Source organism: Nymphalis io, chromosome 7 (assembly GCF_905147045.1).
Source record: "Nymphalis io chromosome 7, ilAglIoxx1.1, whole genome shotgun sequence".
NCBI lineage: Eukaryota > Metazoa > Arthropoda > Insecta > Lepidoptera > Nymphalidae > Nymphalis > Nymphalis io.
In genome coordinates this window covers 5209237-5229469 of record NC_065894.1, presented here as the reverse complement: position 1 = coordinate 5229469, position 20233 = coordinate 5209237, and the positions used below count along the sequence as shown (strand labels likewise).

Here is a 20233-nt window from a genome sequence, read left to right as displayed (position 1 = left end):
TCTTCTAAGGTGAATTACCTGTTTATAAAGAGAATTCATTTATAAAAAAAATATTATCTTCGAGTTAATATTATGTATATTTAAGATGCGAGTTTTAATTATTTTAATTGTATTTTTAATTCAAGTATGTAATATTATTCTAGCTGTTTATTGATATACAATAATTATAACAAGAACAGGTGTATTAAGGTTTATCCAAATTATTTCGTTCCTCTATTCTTGAAATCGTCTTGATATATTAAAAAAGTGAAAATGTAGCGATAAAATTATATCTGCTCAAATAGGGAGGCAAAGCAAATACTTAAAAAGGAATGAAAATTTTATTTTATCCAATCACTTCGGAAAGGGAGAAGTGAAGAATTCAAATATTGGTAGCTAGTTACACATAAAAAACTTGTCATTAATATGTAAATAAGTTTTAAATACGTCTTGCTACGTCGCCGTAAGTAGCATTATATTATAATAAAGTCAGGTTTTATAAATTTACTTTTTAACGTAAAAATATTTTTTGAAATAAAACTAGTAGTACCTTATATTCAAGGGCGTTCAAACATGGAAACAAGCACTTTTGCATATACGATCTAGTAATATTACTAGTATGGAAATACTCGTAGATGTTTAAATATAATACATAGGGGCACATCTTTTTTGTTAACCTTAGGCTATTCAACGAAAGTTATTATAATTATACTGCCTACTAAATTGGACTAAAGGTAGTGTTCAAAGAGATGATAACACTTTTTTTTATTTCAAAGTTAATCTGATCATAGGAATTTGCAGGAGTGATATATTTTAATTCTATTTTTAAACATTAGGTATTAGTACATATAAAATTGGATATACAGAAAGTGTGAAATTTTAAATAAGTATAATATTTTCAACAAACACAGAGTACCACATTTTGACAAGGGTAAATTATTTCTTCGTATCAACTCGTTTGGGTACATTATCATTATTAAGATAGAAAAGAGATATACGAATCGGATGTACAAAAATAAATCAGTCATTTTTAATTAAACATTGGCCGGCTTTAATGCAAAGGATAATTTACGATGGAGACGACACGTTGAGTAATTAGAGTACGGGACTCACTGTCCTTACCGATTTGCGAGAGAGCATTTTCACATTTTTTATTTATGCTATTCCTATCGCAATAAGAATTCACAGAAGTAGAACTATGTGTCTGGACTCACTATGATCTCATTAAATATTTAAAAACTTTTATATTCGTAGCTTATGAAAAACGGGTTCAATTCAAATAGATGAAAATATATTATCATTTTATAAGTTATTTAGCAAATGGTCTATGCTTGACGCATGAAAATGAAAACAAAAATTAGCATAGTAAGCTACATAAGATAATCCCATATGGATTAATAGTTTGTTAGAAGCTTTTAACATTTAAAATAATCTGCTAGTATGAGTATGTGTGCGTTAAGCTATGCAACTGAATTTTAAACCAGATTCAGTTAGCCGATTGAGTTTAAATTTTCCAAACAATTGTGGAGCTGGATATAATACGATTCAGTATTTTTACTAAATATTGTAAATTGTTAAAACCAGTCGCTATATAAATGCTTTTTTTAACAATGTTTTTTATGGTTGCTTGCGAGTGCTTAATATTCTTTTCAATGTTTTTGGATCAATGTAAATAAATTATTAAAGTATACTTATTCATGCATTACTACAATTATATTGAATCAAAAAATGATTTTTATTTAAGGTAATTTAGCAATGGAGTGTTTTTGAATCATTAATTACTTCTACCATCTTTTCGGAACCCAGATTTTTACAATTATCTTGTTACACCTAATATGCTTTAAATGAATATTCAAAGGTCGTCGGTAGTACGAAAAAGGAAAGTATTACAAGAAACCATTATCGACACCTGCGCAGCGAGCGGCGTTAAAAAGCCCATAAATTCAACAAATCGCTACAGTGGCGTGAGAAATGTCAGTTGCAGCCTTGCAGATCTAAGCATCCCTTACAGATTTTCAAATACGGTTTTGTTATGTTCGGTACATGTTATCATGGTATCAGCAAAAGCGAAATTAAGCCGAATCTATTCTTTTGTTAATAAATCATTTATAAGTAAGTAACAGCCTGTAAATGTCCCACTGCTGGGTTAAGGCCTCCTCTCCCTTTTTGAGGAGAAGGTTTGGAGTTTATTCCACCACGCTGCTCCACTGCGGGTTGGTAGAATACACATGTGACAGAATTTCGATGAAATTAGACACACGCAGGTTTCCTCACGATGTTTTCCTTCGTCGAAAAGCACGAGATGTATTTTAAACAGAAATTAAGCACATGAAAATTTAGAGGTGCTTGCCCGGGTTTGAACCCACGTTCATCGGTTAATATTCACGCGTTCTTACCACCGGGCCCTCTCGACTTTAAATAAAATAACCTAAATCATTTATAAATACGGCGTATTACTGAACAGAAGATTATATAGATGATAATAAAAAAACGTGAAGTTTGAATTTGTTTTTTTCAGGCAGTCTAATTAAATTGTTTTAATAAACAAGTAGTAAAAAAGTGTAACTACTGGATTTTTTCCGGATCTTCTAAGTAGAATTAAAATACCGATTAAGTGTTGGTTTTAAATTTAATACCATGCCGTAAAATGTCAATTGTAAAGTGTGCTTGTAAAAGCCTACTTGAATACTTTTGACATTTTATTTACGGGTGCGTGATATAAAGTTTAAACCTTATTTAAATAAAAATATGTTTATTTATTTTTAATATTACGTAGGTACTTACTGATATAACCGATTCGACTCACTTTGTATCAGCAAAATAAAATATAATGTAATATTCGGTACATATTATTACGGCAACTCTAAAAAGAAACAATGGATTGATTAATCAATTAAAACATTAATTATTCAAGTAGACTTATACATAAAAGCACTTTCGAAACGTCATGTGACCGTATTGAATTGAATATAAAACCACTAGTTTGGAAAGTAGATTCTAGCGAGAAGAACCGTCAAGAAACTTACTATTCTCTTTTACCATTTTAATTACAGAGTAAAACAAATCCAATTAAATTTATACTTGCTTGGAAATCAAGAAATACTAACAACACTTCATTTATTTATTGTGTTGAGTATTATGGCTTATTTATTAGTGGTTTTTTGGTATTAGATTTAAAGTTATTAATAGTCCAGTTAAGAATAACTGTAGAATCTCACTATAGAAACGAATACCGAGCCCCAAAAAGGTTTAATGAATTTGCAAAGTCGGAAACAAAGTGTTATAAATTTATCTTGATACCCCGTGTTGATACAATGATTGTCACTGTTTATTTATATTATATATATTATTGTGAATATGCAAAATAAAAGAAGCCTGGAAGACCTAGTGATAGAGCATCATCTGTAACCAGCATTATGTACACAACTCCTTAACAACATAAAGCATAGATATTGTGTTTGATATCGAGGTTATAAATATATATACTTTAGATCTTTTACGAGTCGTTTTTTGTTTTAATAATAATAATAATAATAATAATATCCTGGGACATTTTTCACACACGGCCATCTGATCCCAAATTAAGCTTGTACAAAGCTTGTGCTATGGAAACCAGACAACTGATATACTACATATACTACATATCTTTTTGTAAATACATACTTATATAGATAATTACACCCAGACTCAGGACAAACAGACATGTTCATGCACACAAATGTCTGTCCTGGGTGGGAATCGAACCCACAACCTTCGGCGTGAAAGGCAAGTGCTCTACCAACCACGCCAACCGGCTCGTCGTTGTTTTTTATATTATTTATTTATTTATTTATTTATTTATTTTATTTATTTATTTAGTGTACAGGAAACAAACAGTGAAATAATTACAATAAAATAAAAAATATAAAACAATTCATAAACCAAAACAGTTTCCATTTATAAATTAATCATAAGTAATTACAAAACAAGACATTTTTTATATTTAATAGGTGCATGAAATTATATAATTCATTTATATAATTTAATTTAATATAAATTTAATTTTTAAATCAAGAAAACATAATTTAATAATAAATAATCAATTTATAATTAATTAATTAAAAATGCATGAGTAAATTAAGGCTCTTGAGAGTATAATATTTCTTTTACTTGCAGTTTGAATTTTTTAAGGGAGAGATGAAATATATCACATTCAATAAATATTTTATTGTACTGTTTAGATGATCTATTAATAAATGCATTTGCTGCATATTTAGTCTTTGTCAATGGAAAATCAAAAATAGATTTATTGCGACTACCAGGGCGAGGACACTTGATATTTATTTTAGAAAGGAGATAAGGGGAATCAAATATGTTGTGGATCAATTTATATAAAAACACCATATCACGTTCAAGTCGTCTCTGTTCAGTTGTCGGTATCTTTTCTATTTGATTCAAATTATTTATAGACGAAAATTTTAAATATTTTAAAAACTTTTCCTGAATATTTTCGATGAATTCTATATATTTACTATACCGTGGATTCCAGACAGTGCAAGCGTATTCTAGAATAGGTCTCACAAATGATTTATATAAAAGAGCAAAAGTTGAAACACGCTTAAACTCTCTGGAAATCCTCAGCACAAATCCTAGCATACGAAACGCTTTAGAAGTTATGGAATTTATGTGTTCATCGAAAAGAAGTTTAGAATCGAGTGTTATTCCAAGATCTTTGACCACTGATACACGTTTTATATCATCTTCCTTAAATCGGTAGTTGTAAATGATCACTTTTCTTTTTCTGGTATATGTTATACAATTACATTTCTTTATATTCAAAAACAGCGAATTGGTAGTACAATAATCGCTAAGTAAGTTCAAATCTTTTTGCAGACTAATACAATCATCAACACTCTTAATAATTTTATAAGTTTTTGTATCATCAGCATATAATAGAAATTTAGAAGATGCAAATACCGAAACAACATCATTTATATATATATTAAAAAACAGTGGTCCAAGATGTGAGCCTTGAGGGACTCCAGATGGAACTGGTAGAAAAGATGAGCAATATCCTTTCACAGTAACGGCTTGACTTCTATTCAATAAATATGACTTGATCCATCTAAGGAGGTCACCATGTACACCGATGAACTCCATTTTTGCTATTAAGATAGAATGAGAGATTTTGTCAAACGCTTTGGAGTAATCGGTGTACACAACGTCCACCTGATATCCTTTGTCCATTGCAGTCAAAACATAGTCAGTGAATTCACACAAATTAGTTTCAGTTGATTTCTTGTTAATAAATCCATGCTGCTGGTCAATAATTATGGGACGTATGCTTGGAAAGATTTTGTCATAAATTATACGTTCAAAAAGTTTTGGAATTGAACTTAATTTCGAAATAGGACGATAATTTTTGATATCATGTCTATCTCCATTTTTAAAAATAGGCACAACATAAGACTGTTTCCAAATTGAAGGCATAGTACATGTATGAAGGGAAATACAAAACAATAAATGTAAAGGAATAGATATAGTCATATAGCATTTACTTAGAAAAAGAGGTGGTATACCGTCGGGTCCGCTACCTTTTTTAATATTTAAGGTTTTCAAATACTTACGAACATCAGCAAGTGAAATATCAACAGATGACAAATTAATTGTATTAGCATATCCACTATTATTTTGACTGTTACAGGAAAAATTGTTAAGATGTGTACTATGTTCAAAGGATGTATAGAAATATTCATTAAATAGATTGCTTATTTGCTGACCGTCACTTGTTGAGATATCGTTATAATATAGCCGCTCAGGTATGTCATTTGTATTCTGTTTGGTCTTGACAAATGTCCAAAAACACTTAGAGTTTCTCAAAATATTATTTTCCGCAAAATCAAGATAGTTATCGTAGCATGTCTTTTCAACCCTTTTTTGTCTATCACGAAGTAATTTAAAAGTACTGTAATCACTGTAATTATCATACATTTTCCATTTTTTGTGATATTTTAGTTTTTCTTTAATAATTTTAATAAGTGCAGGAGAATACCACGCTGGATACTTACTAAGATCAACAACCACTTTAGAAGGAATATTCTTTGTAATTATATCATTGATTATGTAATAGAATTTCTCAACGGATGTGTCAATATCATAGTAATCAGAAATAACCGACCAATCAATGTTAGCCAATAATTCATTAATTAATTTATAGTCAGCTTTATGAAAAAGTTTAACAATACGAGGAGGGCTAAGAAAGCTACTAATGTTAATATCTATTAACATAATATCCAACGTGGGATGGTGTAAATCTTCCTTTACTAAAGGTGTTTCACAGCGCATAACCCTACAATTTGAGTTACTGAAGACAAGGTCTAATTGGCGATTATTGATGTTTGAGACTAAGTTATATTGGGAAAAGTTATTTAAGGACATGAAGGAAGACATTGCATTAACCATTGAGTTTCCAATATTCTCACAGAGCTCAGCGGATGTGGACGAAGGAGACCAAATAGCACTGGGAACATTAAAATCACCAACTATTAAAAATATATCTTTCGGATTCAATATCACTAATTCAGAGATACGTTCATAAAAGTTCAACTGATCTTGAAATTGTGAACCCGACTGAGGAAAATAACAACAAAAAAATCTACAATTAACGGGCTTACCTTTTGTCCTTAAAGCTACGCATAATGAAAAAACGTCACAGGAAACAATATCGTTTGACGGCAAAAAGACAGGGTCTTTAACAACGAGTCCGTTACGCACCGCAATCAGGACACCGCCTCCCATTTTATCGTTACGTTCATTGTAGTTACGATCACATCTATAGACCGAGTAGCGACTATCAAAAATTTCTGAATCAAAAATTCCAGGTAATAACCACGTTTCAGTTAGACAAATTATGTCATGTTCACAATTTAATATATTCGAAAAAAACTCAGAAGTTTTTGTTCTAAGACCTCGCACGTTTTGGTACAAAATCGCTATTTTGGATACCATTGCGAAATAAGTAATTTATAAATCATATAAGACTTAAGAATTATACTAAATACATTTAAACTGACCATTTCATCTAAATTAATTATAATAATTCTCCTTTCTAAAATTATACAAATAGAATAAACCTTAAACAGATTTAGCAGTTTCATCTCTCTCTCAAAGCCTAATAAAATTACAATCAAATAGAAAAGCCAACATAATTTTAGTAAATTTATAAAGAAGCCACCAAACGTACTTATATATAATATGTTGGATAAATTAATTGCGCGTATTACAATTTTTTTAAATCACATTCGTTAAGTATATGAATAACTGGGCTAGTGTCAGTTTTTCTAGCCATAATAGAACAGTTTTTTACCCAAATATACGTATATTTTTTATCGCGAGCTATTTCTTTTGTTTTACGAAGAAGCGCCTTATTAGCACTTGTTAGATGATCGTTAAAGTAAACACGTTTAGTATTTCCCACGTAGCCAAGGTCGCAAGCCCTGATATTCTTCTTTGCTCGTAATCTAGCAAGGAAATCATCCTTCTTCCATCTAGACAAAAATCGAATAATTACGGGTCTTGGTTTTTTAGAATCATTGTTTTTAGGGGCCACGCGGGTTATAAAATCGATGTCCGAATGACTGTAAGCTGAGTGATCCACCAGTTCCGATAACTTATTCATTGTTGTCATTAAATTTTCGTTTTTGGATTCGGGAAGGCCAATAATCTCAACATTAGAACGCCTGGACCATTGTTCCTTATTATTAATTTCATTTTGGAGGTTTATCATAGATAATTGGCAGTTTTTTACATCGGAATATAATGCATCACACTTTTTTATCCCATTCTCGGCTGTTTCTAGTCTCTTAAGAATCGCATCATGAGTATCACTTAAAAATTTCACAGAGTTTTGGAGTGACAAAATTTCCTTTTTAACATCCTCAAGGATATTTTGAAATCCAGAAAAAGCCTCTTTAAACTCAGATTTAATAATATTTCGAATTTCATCTCTTGATATTTGTAGCGCAGTGAGATTTACCTTATGTGTATTTTTTTCAGAAGACGTACTCTTATCAGTTTTTTGCTTGGACCGCTTTGTGACATTGCGAATTGGGGTATCAGATTTGTTGTCCCGAGAATTATTTGAGGTACACGATGAACACCGCCAGGAGAGTCTAAGATCATCGTCCGGTTTTAGTTCTTGATCTTTTAGCTGTAGCATACAAGCTACATGGAATTCCCTATCGCAAGATGTACATACAATAGGATCTTCAGCATCTTTTATTGATTTGCTACAGCAGGCGAACTCCATATTATTACTTCGTAACCAAAAAAAAAAAAAAAAAAAGTAACGATGCGCACAAGTGAGATTTGAACCTGTATCGACTGCGTATGCGGTGCGTTCGAAACCTCTGTTCCAACAACTGTTTAAGTTGACCGGGCAAAAATAGTTATCAGTTTTGTACGTTGTTTATGTGTGGTCAATGACCTATCGGTTGCGGTATGTTTTTTCAATATGAAGCTCATTAACGTCTTGACGCACGAAGTAGATCACGATGCACTTGTCCAACGTTAAACATATGTAAATCACTTTTATATTTGCAAAGTTATTGTTGAAAACTATTATATTTTGGCACTGAAATTGTTATAAGTTTACTTATTCTTTTAAACGAAGATATACTACGTATTTAGATCTTAATTTTCGAGAAAACTGTTAGCAAAATCACTGATTTTTACAACAATATTAAAGCACCAATAGTCAATACGTCTTGTCACTATGTAACAAACTTATTATTATTTTTTTAAACCGTAAATAGCAAGAATTATCTTCTTCAATGATAACCTTTAAAGCACCACGCTGTTACACCGCGTGTTGCTTCACCTTTCAAGACCAAAATTTGTTTTTAATGATTACATATAATTTAATACTGCTTACCATAATTTTAGCTCACAACCTCGCGATGAGAAGTGATAGACATACTAATGTCAAAATTAAAAACAAATAAGGCATTTTGTTACGCATGTAATCCATTGGAGTTGAAAACAATTATATAATACTTCTATGATGTCATATCTTATTTTGATTATACAATCAAACAACTTATAAAATATAAATAGTTACACATATGACTTGAACACTATGTTTCGTATTTGTACCTTTTTAGAATTATATGGAACGGTTTATGTTCATGTAAAATAAAATACAATTCTTTCTTAATTTTTTAAAGCTATATTAGCAGCCATTTTCAAAGCAATAAAAGTCTCTTCGAGATACTAAAAACAATACCTGAAAATTTTCATTCTTCTTTGTTTTAGATTGTATTAAAACTTGCGTTCCGGTAAAGCAAAATGTTCTACCGCAAAAAAGGTAATTTTTCTCTCAAGTTTTATTCGCCGCATAAAATCAACTTTGAAATGAGGAATTGGAGTTTGTAACTTAATTAATCTACAAGAAATAAAATATTTATTATAGAAACCTGGTTAGAGAAGAAACTTAGAGTATAAGTCCAAAATAATTTTATAATAAAGTTTGTCAAAAGTAATTCAAAAATAAAGTTTGTCAAATTAGTTGGCGTTTGGATAGACGTTGATCCTTAAACACCAATTTCAGGGTCGAAGTGTTAAGTTACATAGTCTTTAATGCTCTTCAATTAACTGTTTATATAACAGAAACGTAAAAATTAGGCTTGTAGTTCATGAGATAAGCGAGTTGAAATATAAAATCTATCCAGTTTTATAATATTAATATAAGTTAATGCAGTTATAGAAAATGTGAAAATTTCGTAGATCCTCATATATCAATATGATTGAATTGCCTTTTTTCTAATCATTGGTACATAGATTGTTACCTATGTAACTACGAACTTATTGACATTTAACAGTAAAATAATTAATTAACATCGATGTGGTAGACCAGATGTTGATGATGAAGTGTTGCAAAACGTAAACCACGAAGCCTCTAATTTAATTTAAAATTATACATACCTTACACTGGTTATATAATTTAAATACGCCTTGTCTACAGATCCCGAGGCCCTGGATTCAAATACTGGGTTGGGCCAGTAAAACCTTATTGTGGTTTTTTGTAAAGATTTATTATGACCAGTCTGTAATTTGAATATTGGCATTGTTTACACTCCTAGATTTTGGAAAGCACGTTATTAATACGCCTTCCTGCGCCTGAACCCACTTCGCTCGTTTCGGATTGTGATTCAAGCAATAGGTATAATATATAGGTATAAAGGCATAATATAGTTTACAAAACTAATAATAAAATTATGATAATAAATAAATTCATTTCATTACCAATAAATAAATTTAAAGCTAATATAAAAAATAAATTAATGATAATCAAGGCTAGATAAATGATAATAGACATTGGATATAAGGATATATAGATTTAACTACATTAGATGATTACATGTATGTTCCAAGTCGGTAGTATACATTAAATTAAGTCTTGCATAATGACGATTCCAAATTGCTTGTAAGGATTTATGTTCCAAACCGGAATAAACTTATACTAAATTTGTACTACAAATTTAATCATTAATTTATATTTTTATTTATAACACAACACAATCTTTATACCAAGATTTATTTATTTATTTTTTTGGCAATGAGTTTGAGTACTTTCTTTATCGAAACGTTCCTATCGGTTAGACACGCGACTGCAGCGCTACATGCGATGAAATATTCGTTTATCATCGATATCCGAACTGACCGGTCGATATTTTACGCGCTTTCATAAACAACTGTAATCTGTGTTCTCTGTGAGTTCTATCATCGTTTATATAAGTGTGGATGATACTCCCTGGTTCCTGATATCTTCAGCAATTGGTAACCTTTGGAAGACACGTACTGGGCTCAGTCTATTATCGTCATCTTTATCATTACCAATACTACATTGGAAATGTTATGGGTTATTACTAGAGCTGATATATTAAATAAATAAAACATTAATATTTAATTGAAATTTTATTGTGAAATCTTTGGCATACAAACTATAAAAAGCGAATTTTGTAAATTCATTTAAAATACAAAATAAATATGTAAGTATCGTAAATATTTTATAATCTATTGCTATATCTAGAAATACTCATTAGCTTATTATGTACATTATACTTATAGATTGACATAGGGCAACTAAAAAGTTCATCCGTCCGTTTGAAAATACATGCGACGGATATTTTATGGAAATAGCTTTCTTTCATATCCTGTATGTTATGACTAATGATACAAATAATATGTATTCATAAAGAACATTTTTTTTTTGTTTGGAAATAAAGAATAAAAATATCATTTAAAATGAAATTACTGCATTGTAAAAAGTCAAAATAATAATCAGACTTAAAATAATGAACTAACAAAATTAATTTACAAGATTGCAAGATAAGAATTTTTTGTCCAGCTGTGGAGCATTATAAAAAAAAATTATAATTCTAAAAAATAGATATAGTTTTTCAAGATGAATTGCTTAATTAGGTATATTGATTTGTATAATAAATATTAAAAATGACAACAAAAAAAAAACGAAAGAATAAAGTTATACAAAAAAATATTAACATCGATTAAAACTTTTTTCTGATTTTGATAAAAAAAACGATTGCGACTAATATTATGTATACATAACAAATAAAAACTTTTATACTGACATTAATTTTTACTAATGAATTAAAATAAATCAATCGCTACACTTACAACAACACTCAAATACAAATATATTAACATTTAAACTATACCTTAAATACGTCCCATAATTGTGATGCATTGTGAAATAGTGTAAAGCAAAACTGATCCACTTTTATAAATATTAAAAAATAAAATTTACAAATATCAAAAATATGTTACATAAAAATCAACTAAGATAATACTTAAAACAATATTTATTAAATAACATCGCTGGCCTTTTTAACCATAAAACCATCCAGTTTCATAACGCGCCTTCACGCTTCAATATCTCTCTCGAGACCACTTTCGATAACTTGTACTTGTGTATTAACTATGGCCTATAATATATATTATATTAAATTTATCGTTATTCTATACAGCGGAATGTTTGCCAGTTATAACACCGGTTGTTTTATTGTATTCGTACTCCCTGTGTCCGTTTGTCGGTCGTTTTAATGAATCATTAGTTACGGTGTTATCTTTCAGGAGAACTTTTTTGTCTCTGAAATAATTTCAAATTCAGCGATTTAAATAGTAAATATATTCTGTATTATATTTTTACGAAATAAAATTTAACGCACGTATATTTCGATCTCATTACATAGGTTGACTTATTTTAGAACCAGGAAAAAAGGAACCAATTTTAATTATTTCCTTAATTAAAATATTTGACATTAATTTATCGTTTGATTATTTTTTTTTTTTTTTTTTTATATGCCCCGGGATGGCAAATGACTCCACTCCACCTGATGGTAAGTGGTAGTAGAGTCCAAACGCGACGACGGCCAGTACAGTCGGGAAGAATGTTCTGTACTAGCCGTCCCCGCCATGCCGGCCCGCAAGATGCCTCTTCACGCCTCGTTTAAAGGAACCCGGGTTGTAAGAGGAGGGGAACACGTGAGCTGGTAAGGAATTCCATTCTTTGGTAGTGCGGCAAAGAAAGGAGTTGCCAAATTTCTTTGTGCGCGATGGAATTGATGTCACAGTTAGGCGGTGACATCGAGAACCAGCTCGCGTGGACTTAAGAAGGAAGGGGGAAGCAGGAATTAGAGAGAATAATTCCTCAGAGCACTCGCCGTGATACAGACGATAGAAAGCGCTCAGTGCTGCTATCTCGCGACGCAATTGTAAAGGTTCAAGGGTGTTTGTGACCTTTACGTCGCCAATAATGCGTACTGCACGTCGCTGCAAACGGTCCAAGGCCTCCATTAGGTACTTAGCGGAGCCATCCCAAAGGTGCGAGCAATATTCAACGCAAGACCGTACCTGTGTTTTGTATAACAGGCACAGTTGTTGTGGCGTGAAAAAACGCCGCACCTTGTTCAGAACTCCGAGTTTTCGTGAAGCTGTTTTTATAATAGCTTCGATGTAATCCCTTGGACTAAGGTCGCAGCGAACGTCCATCCCCAGCATGGCGATTTTGCTTTGTATCATCAGCGGTGTGCCACAGAGGGAGGGATGAGGGTAAAATGGTGACTTTTTCGCTGTGAGAGCGCACACCTGTGTTTTCTTGGCATTAAACTCAACAAGATTATCAGAACCCCATTTAGCGATGAGCTCTAATGTCCTATCGAGTTCAATGACAAGATTCTCCCGCCTCTCCTCAGTTTCCGCCCGCCCAGCCACTGCGCGTCCGTGGTATCCACCATGCACTGTACTATCATCTGCATAGCAATGTATGTTCCCAAGAGAGAGCATATCATTGATATGCAAAAGAAAGAGTGTGGGAGACAGCACAGATCCCTGGGGGACCCCAGCATTCACTACATAGAATTGTGAAGCGCAACCATCTACTAAAACACGAAGGCTACGCTTGTGTAGGAAGCTGGCAATCCAGGTGCATAGCTGAGCAGGCAGACCATATGCCGGTAGCTTGGAGAGAAGACTTCTGTGCCAGACCCTGTCGAAAGCCTTGGAGATATCGAGGCTGACAGCCAACGATTCTCCATGCTTGTCAATAGCTTCACCCCAGAGGTGTGTTACGTACGCTAGAAGATCACCTGTGGACCGTTTTGGTCGAAACCCGTACTGACGATCATTAATTAGACAGTGATCTTCTAGGTAATGGATCAGTTGGTTGTTTAAAATCCGTTCCATCACCTTACAAAGTACTGAGGTGATAGCTATTGGCCGATAATTTGCCGGGTCAGACCGATCCCCTTTTTTGGGAACCGCTTGCACATTAGCTCTTCTCCAAGCCTCCGGCACACATCCCGAAGAGAGAGAAAGTTGGAACAGGCGCGTTAACACAGGGGACAGCTCCGCTGCGCACTTCTTCAGCACAATGGCTGGTATTCCATCGGGACCGCTAGCTTTCCGTATATCGAGTGATTGCAGCTCCGCACGCACATCACGTTGCCTGATTTTGATGTCAGGCATCGTGTGGCCACATGAAGGTATTGTTGGTGGCTGCGCACTACAATCATCGATCACAGAGTTGTCGGCAAAGAGTTTAGCCAGGAGGTCGGCTTTCTCCTGCGGACTGTGAGCTAGCGATCCGTCCGGATTTCTGAGCGGTGGCAGCGATGGTTGGCAGAAATTGTTTTGCACAGACTTGGTCAGACGCCAGAAGCTACGGGAGCCCCTAGGATGCGAAATAAGGTCATGACCAATCTGTACAATGCGCTGTGCATCTGCTCTCGTGTATGCCTTCCTACAGGACTTGGAATTTTTATTGTAGTTTGCTTTCAGTGAGTCAATGTTAGATGCCCCGCTAATGCAGCCGTTGATCCACGCGCGATATGCCGCCTGCTTAGATGATACAGCGTCGGCACATTCACGCGTGAACCAACGGTTACGCGTACCCCTATTGATGAGATCTGAGCTAGGAATGTAGTATTCCATTCCTAACATGATCTCATCAGCAACAGCAGCGGCACTAGCTGTCGGGTCATTCCCACTGAAGCAACGTTCCTTCCAAGGGACTGACGCATAGTAATCGCGCATACCGTCCCAATCTGCCGACTTATAGTGCCAAACGCGACGTTTGCATACCGCTGATGGCGGCAGCTTGGCCTGTGGCACTTTGGTAGATATAAGGCCGTGATCCGAAGAACCAAGTGGAGCCTGAACCACAACCTGATATTCCACCGGGTGAGAAGTCAGCAGAAGATCCAGTAGAGAAGGCGCTTGGCCATCAATGTCCGGGATCCTGGTGGGCTGATCAACCAGTTGGGTCAAGTCGTGTGTGAGAGCAAAAGCATGAGCAGTTCTTCCAGCATGGTCAGTTTTGAGGGATTTCAACCATGATTCATGGTGAGCATTAAAATCCCCCAAAAACACCAATTCCGCGTTAGGAAACTGCTCTTGCGCAGCATCTGCCACCCGACTAAGATGGTCGAATAATCGGCTTGTCTCCAAGTCACCATTGTGGGATCTGTAGAGGCACACGTAGACTCGACTCTGACGAACCAGGTCCACACGTACCACCAACATGGAGAAGGAGGGGTCCTCCAAGCAGCGCAATCGGTGACAACAAACATCCGCCCTGACGAACAAGCATACTCCGGCTTTCGCTTTAAAAGATTCTTCCAGCATGTAGCCGGGATAGTTAAGGTAGCTGGTGTCGGCAGGGCGGAGTATTTGCGTCTCCGTGAGAAACAACATTGCTGGCCGTGCTGTCTCAAGATGGTGGTGGACAGCGTTGAGGTTAGCATGGAGTCCTCGGATGTTAGAGAACTCGACCTCAAACAGCGTGGGTATGGTGGGGGTGTGCACCGCTGAACGACCGTTATTTCTTATTTGCGCTACCATTTGGAAATTAGGAAAAGAGACGTGAGGCGAGCGACGTATTGCCATGATAGGGATGGGCAAAGTATGGAGGCGTGTTTTCCCAAATGTTTGCCAAAAAGGAAAATATACTGATCCGCCGGACGGAAGGGCCCCCGAACCCCCCGGAAGTGGCCGCCGGGACCCCACCTTCCGGTCACCAACCGGCACGACGGTCCACCCCGAGATTATGCGTGGCCTGGTGGGGCAGCCTCGAGAGCTGGTTAGGCACGCTCGGGCCCCTGTACTATGCCACGGGCGGCCAGCGGAACAGCCGTTTCTTCGGGTCTCCCTGTCCGGCAGGTCAATACAGTTTCCCCCGGCATTGGTTCAACAGCCGTCTCCACCGGACCAACACCCATCGCGGCAATACTCGCTCGGGCACTGGCTGTACGCTGGCTGACCTCGAAACGCGGCTGCAAGCCACTTCACGAGTTTTTCACCATGCGTACGGTGGTAACAAGCCAGGCGGATGTTAGCATCCTACCACCAGATTAATATAATATTATAATTATATAATAAGAAAATTTAAAAAGTAAATGGAAATCTATAATTAAATTAATGGTTCTTCTACTGTAATTAATATGATTATATTTTCATCGCTTCCTTCGATGATACAATTAATACAATCTAATAAAGGCAACCAAAGACGCGAAATCTTGTCAGGTTTTATATGCGTAAGTCAATTTTTAATATTTTAAAAGTAAGATATGAATATGAAGTAAGTTCTTATAGAATAAAATTTATGATCTTTTTCTTATCACATTTACAATTACGTGATAAACTATGAAACTAACCTGGAATTTAAACTGACTTCCCTCTTGTTCTTTTTCTTGTAACAGCAGCCAGCGATAATGCCTTTTCGTCGCCAAATCAGCAGTAGTACGTCTAGCATGACTAGACATAGAATTACTACTACTATTGCTATGCCAATAATTGCACCGGATGATAAAAACGATTCTTCTTCGGCTAAAAAATAAGTGACAATTACAAAATAAATGAAAATATTCTTGGCTTGAAAGACTTTTTACCAGCGATATTAGAAGTATCTTGAACTAAAGACAATCATCCTATTTCTGAAACGCTGATCAAAGTAAAAGTAGATTATTTGCTTTAACCTGTAATGTTATTGGTCGGTGGCCGATTACGCAATAGGCGTCCAATGAGCGTTTAGATTAAAGACAAATGTAGTTTTTAATTACATTTTGACTAACGTTTCAGAAAATGGAGGAAACTGAATAAGGTTTATGAATTTTATAAATGGAAATCTATAAAAACACATGATCACGTAGTCAGCTATAATTTGCGGCGGTTTTGACTTTAAGCTTCACATACTTTTTTATATACAAAATATGGAAATCATAATGTAATAATGTCATTTGTAACAATCTATGCTATCTGCTATATAATTATGATTGTTTGATTTTCAGATCTAAGTTTTTGTTTTGAATATGATAAAAGACAGAAGAGAAAGCATATATTTTTGGGCTATTTTATTGATTTTTTATCTCTTGTCTAAAGTTTTAGTAACAGTACAGTACAGTAACAGCCTGTTAATGTCCCACTGCTGGGCTAAGGCCTCCTCTCCCTTTTAAGGAGAAGGTTTGGAGCTTATTCCACCACGCTGCTCCAATGCGGGTTGGTAGAATACACATGTGGCAGAATTTCAATGAAATTAGACACATGCAGGTTTCCTCACGATGTTTTCCTTCACCGTCAATCACGAGATGAATTATAAACACAAATTAAGCACATGAAAATTCAGTGGTGCTTGCCCGGGTTTGAACCCACGATCATCGGTTAAGATTCACGCGTTCTAACCACTAGGCCATCTCGGGTTTTAGTAATATTAGTAAGTAAATAATATCTAAATTTATACCTTACTGTCGAAAAGTATACAGATATATATTTTTATTAAGAAATAAGCTACTATTTTTTTTTATTCTAAAAATTTCTGCATCATATTTCAATTCAAATTCATATAAACATAATATTTTGTGTTATTCTTCAACGCAGTTACAGATTCGAAGCCTGAATTTACGATTAATCGAAGATTGATTATGAATTATTTTAGATAAAAGAGTTTATATAGAAAAATAGACGCGACGATATCTTACCTGGTATTGTCACCATTATTTGTGCAGCAGATGAATTCCCAAGAGAATTTCCCGCTATTATTTCAAAGAAATAAGTAGTGTTAGCGTCAATTTTGTTTAATTGAAATTCATCAGTAAGTCCAATTTGTTCCTCCTCGCAGAGATTCTCTTCAATTAAGCCATCGTATGTCTAAGGAATTACACACACAAACAGTTAAACATGTTTAGATACAATTATAAAACGTTATATTGTTTTAAATTGAGTTGATTCAACATTGGAAAAATACTGTCGCATAGCGCGACAAAACAAATGTTAATTTTGTCTTTTTTTTCCAATAATCTTTTTTATTAAATGATTCGAATAAAGTTAACACTGTGGATGATTTAGGTTTTTTTTTTTTTTTTATAGAATAGGAAGGCGGACGAGCATATGGGCCACCTGATGGTAAGTGGTCACCAACGCTCTTAGACATTGGCATTGTAAGAAATGTCAACCATCGCTTACATATCCAATGCGCCACCAACCTTGGGAACTAAGATTTTATGTCCCTTGTGCCTGTAATTACACTGGCTCACTCACCCTTCAAACCGGAACACAACAATATCAAGTATTGCTGTTTTGCGGTAGAATATCTGATGAGTGGGTGGTACCTACCCAGACGAGCTTGCACAAAGCCCTACCACCAGTAAAGTTCAGTATACAACGTGATCATTGATTGATGAATTGTTAAAATCGTTTGACATTGTAATATTGCTCTCAAAATATTACTATTCAAAATTCGAAGTAATTACTTCTTTGACATTTGACTTTGATATTACGTGTTATTTGTAATGTTATGTAACAATTGTTAAGGAATGCAATGCTAGAAATCACTTTGACAATCACAGAGCGAATTTTGCCCACAGATTTAAATTTTCTGGACATAGCATTATTGCTAGGATTTCGCTTCTCGCGACAAAATCGATTTTAAAACCATTATCAAATATTTACCGGACAATATTTAATAGCATAAAACTCCACAGATTCGCTATCCACAGGTTTCCACTTCAATACTCTGTCGCTTGCAACGAGCTGTTCTACATCGTCTTCCCAAACCGGTTCGTCTGGCAATGATCTAGAATCAATTCTAAAATTTCCCATTTTAATATTATTAAATTCTGGTCATACTTGCGTAAAATCTTTACTACGAAACATATGTCCACTTAAATAAAATACACGTGAAATAGTTTTTAGGCGCTAATTAAATTCGAAACTTAGTCTTGCTTTTCATTTTACACACATGCCTAAAATTTTACATTAATTAGTCTAGAGTTAATTCATCTACATCAATTCGTCTATTAATTAGTCTAAACATCTCGTCTCCATTCAAATATGAGAAAATTAATTACTTCTACGTTTAAAAAGTTTTGTAAATGAAGTGAGTTTAATCTTATATATATTTTCTTTCGTATAGTGTTTGTGTAGTTATATCGTAGTTATTTTACTCTTAAATCTATCAAATGTATTTGCACATAAATGGGATGGTATCAAAGTGAAGCCAAAATTTTCGCTCGTTGAACCCGAATGAGTTTCAATTTAAGGCTTGTAGTTCTCAAAACGTTTTCGGCTTAATGCTCAAAGCTTCGGATCTCTGCAATTATTTGTATTTTACGTATTTTTTTAACTTAATCTTAGAAATATTTATTTTTATATTTAAAAGTTTAGTCAAAAATTTAGTTGATATTTATTACAAAAGTTCTTGGAATGTTTCAAGCTTCGTTGTTTAAAATATTATTACATTTTAAACGAACAGTTATTTTAATACATTTTCTTTACATTCAATACCAGCATGATTGTCTTATAAATTTAATAATATTATATTAACGTTCAAAATAATTTAGGCTCGACTATAAAGATTTGCTAAGTGTAATTTCATAATTTACTAAAAAATATTAAAAGGCGCATTGCAATAACTTAAAATAGTGAGGAACAATGTTTATACAAAACATTATTCAGTACGTATTAAAACAAAACTTACTTTTCGAGAGTAACAAAATCAAATATTTCACTCCAAGGTCCATTCCCAACATCGTTGATAGCTGCAAACTTTATATTATAGCTTGTGTTTGCTTTCAATCTATCTAATTTAAATGGTCTATCTTTAGACCAAGTTCTATTAATATGTATGTCAGTTATATTATAATTGTCTACTTCGTCGTATTCCGACTGGAATCCAATTATATCTGGTCCATTAAATTCATTTGGTCCTTCGATGGAAAATGTGACGGAATTTGATGTTATATTTAGAATTGTTACCTATAACATAAATTGATTTAGTGTTCAGTTTTGAATTATAATTATATTATGACTGGTAGTGTAAGCTAAATTAATGTAATCATTTATAAATATTGTTATTGTTGATTGCAATAAAGATTTTGTGCTACTCTCGGAACTCTGTCCCGGTCAAAATTACATATAAGTACTTACTCATATAAATTATAAGAATAATTGAAAATATGATTGTTTGAAGAATATGTGAACTATTTTAAAAAAATATACATCTTATGTCCAATTTGAAGTTGTTATGTCTCTGTACGTATTTTCCTACGATATTCATAAGAAAAAAAATGTCTTACAAAAGTGTACTTATTTAGTTAATAATACACTTTAATTAATTACACAAACCGACGGATTAAGGTGTTATATTTAGTTTTATTAATTAATCTTATTTTTGTTTATATATATAATTATTTAATTTTTCAAG

General features: G+C 33.7%; 1 protein-coding gene across 3 annotated transcripts in view; it reads right to left on the bottom strand.

The window, feature by feature from the left end:
* Positions 1-10919: 10919 nt before the first annotated feature.
* Positions 10920-20233, bottom strand: part of LOC126769388 (fasciclin-2-like) — a 28063-nt gene continuing 18749 nt past the window's right edge. For 2 of the 3 annotated variants that reach the window (XM_050488137.1, XM_050488139.1), the window contains 5 exons: positions 19508-19785; positions 18481-18616; positions 17511-17679; positions 16191-16362; positions 10920-12127 (listed from right to left, as the gene is read on the bottom strand). In XM_050488137.1, coding sequence (XP_050344094.1) covers positions 11998-12127; positions 16191-16362; positions 17511-17679; positions 18481-18616; positions 19508-19785 — 885 coding nt within the window. In that variant the 3' untranslated portion in view covers positions 10920-11997. The remainder of the gene's footprint in view (positions 12128-16190; positions 16363-17510; positions 17680-18480; positions 18617-19507; positions 19786-20233) is intronic. The other variant, XM_050488138.1, reaches the window with a different exon arrangement.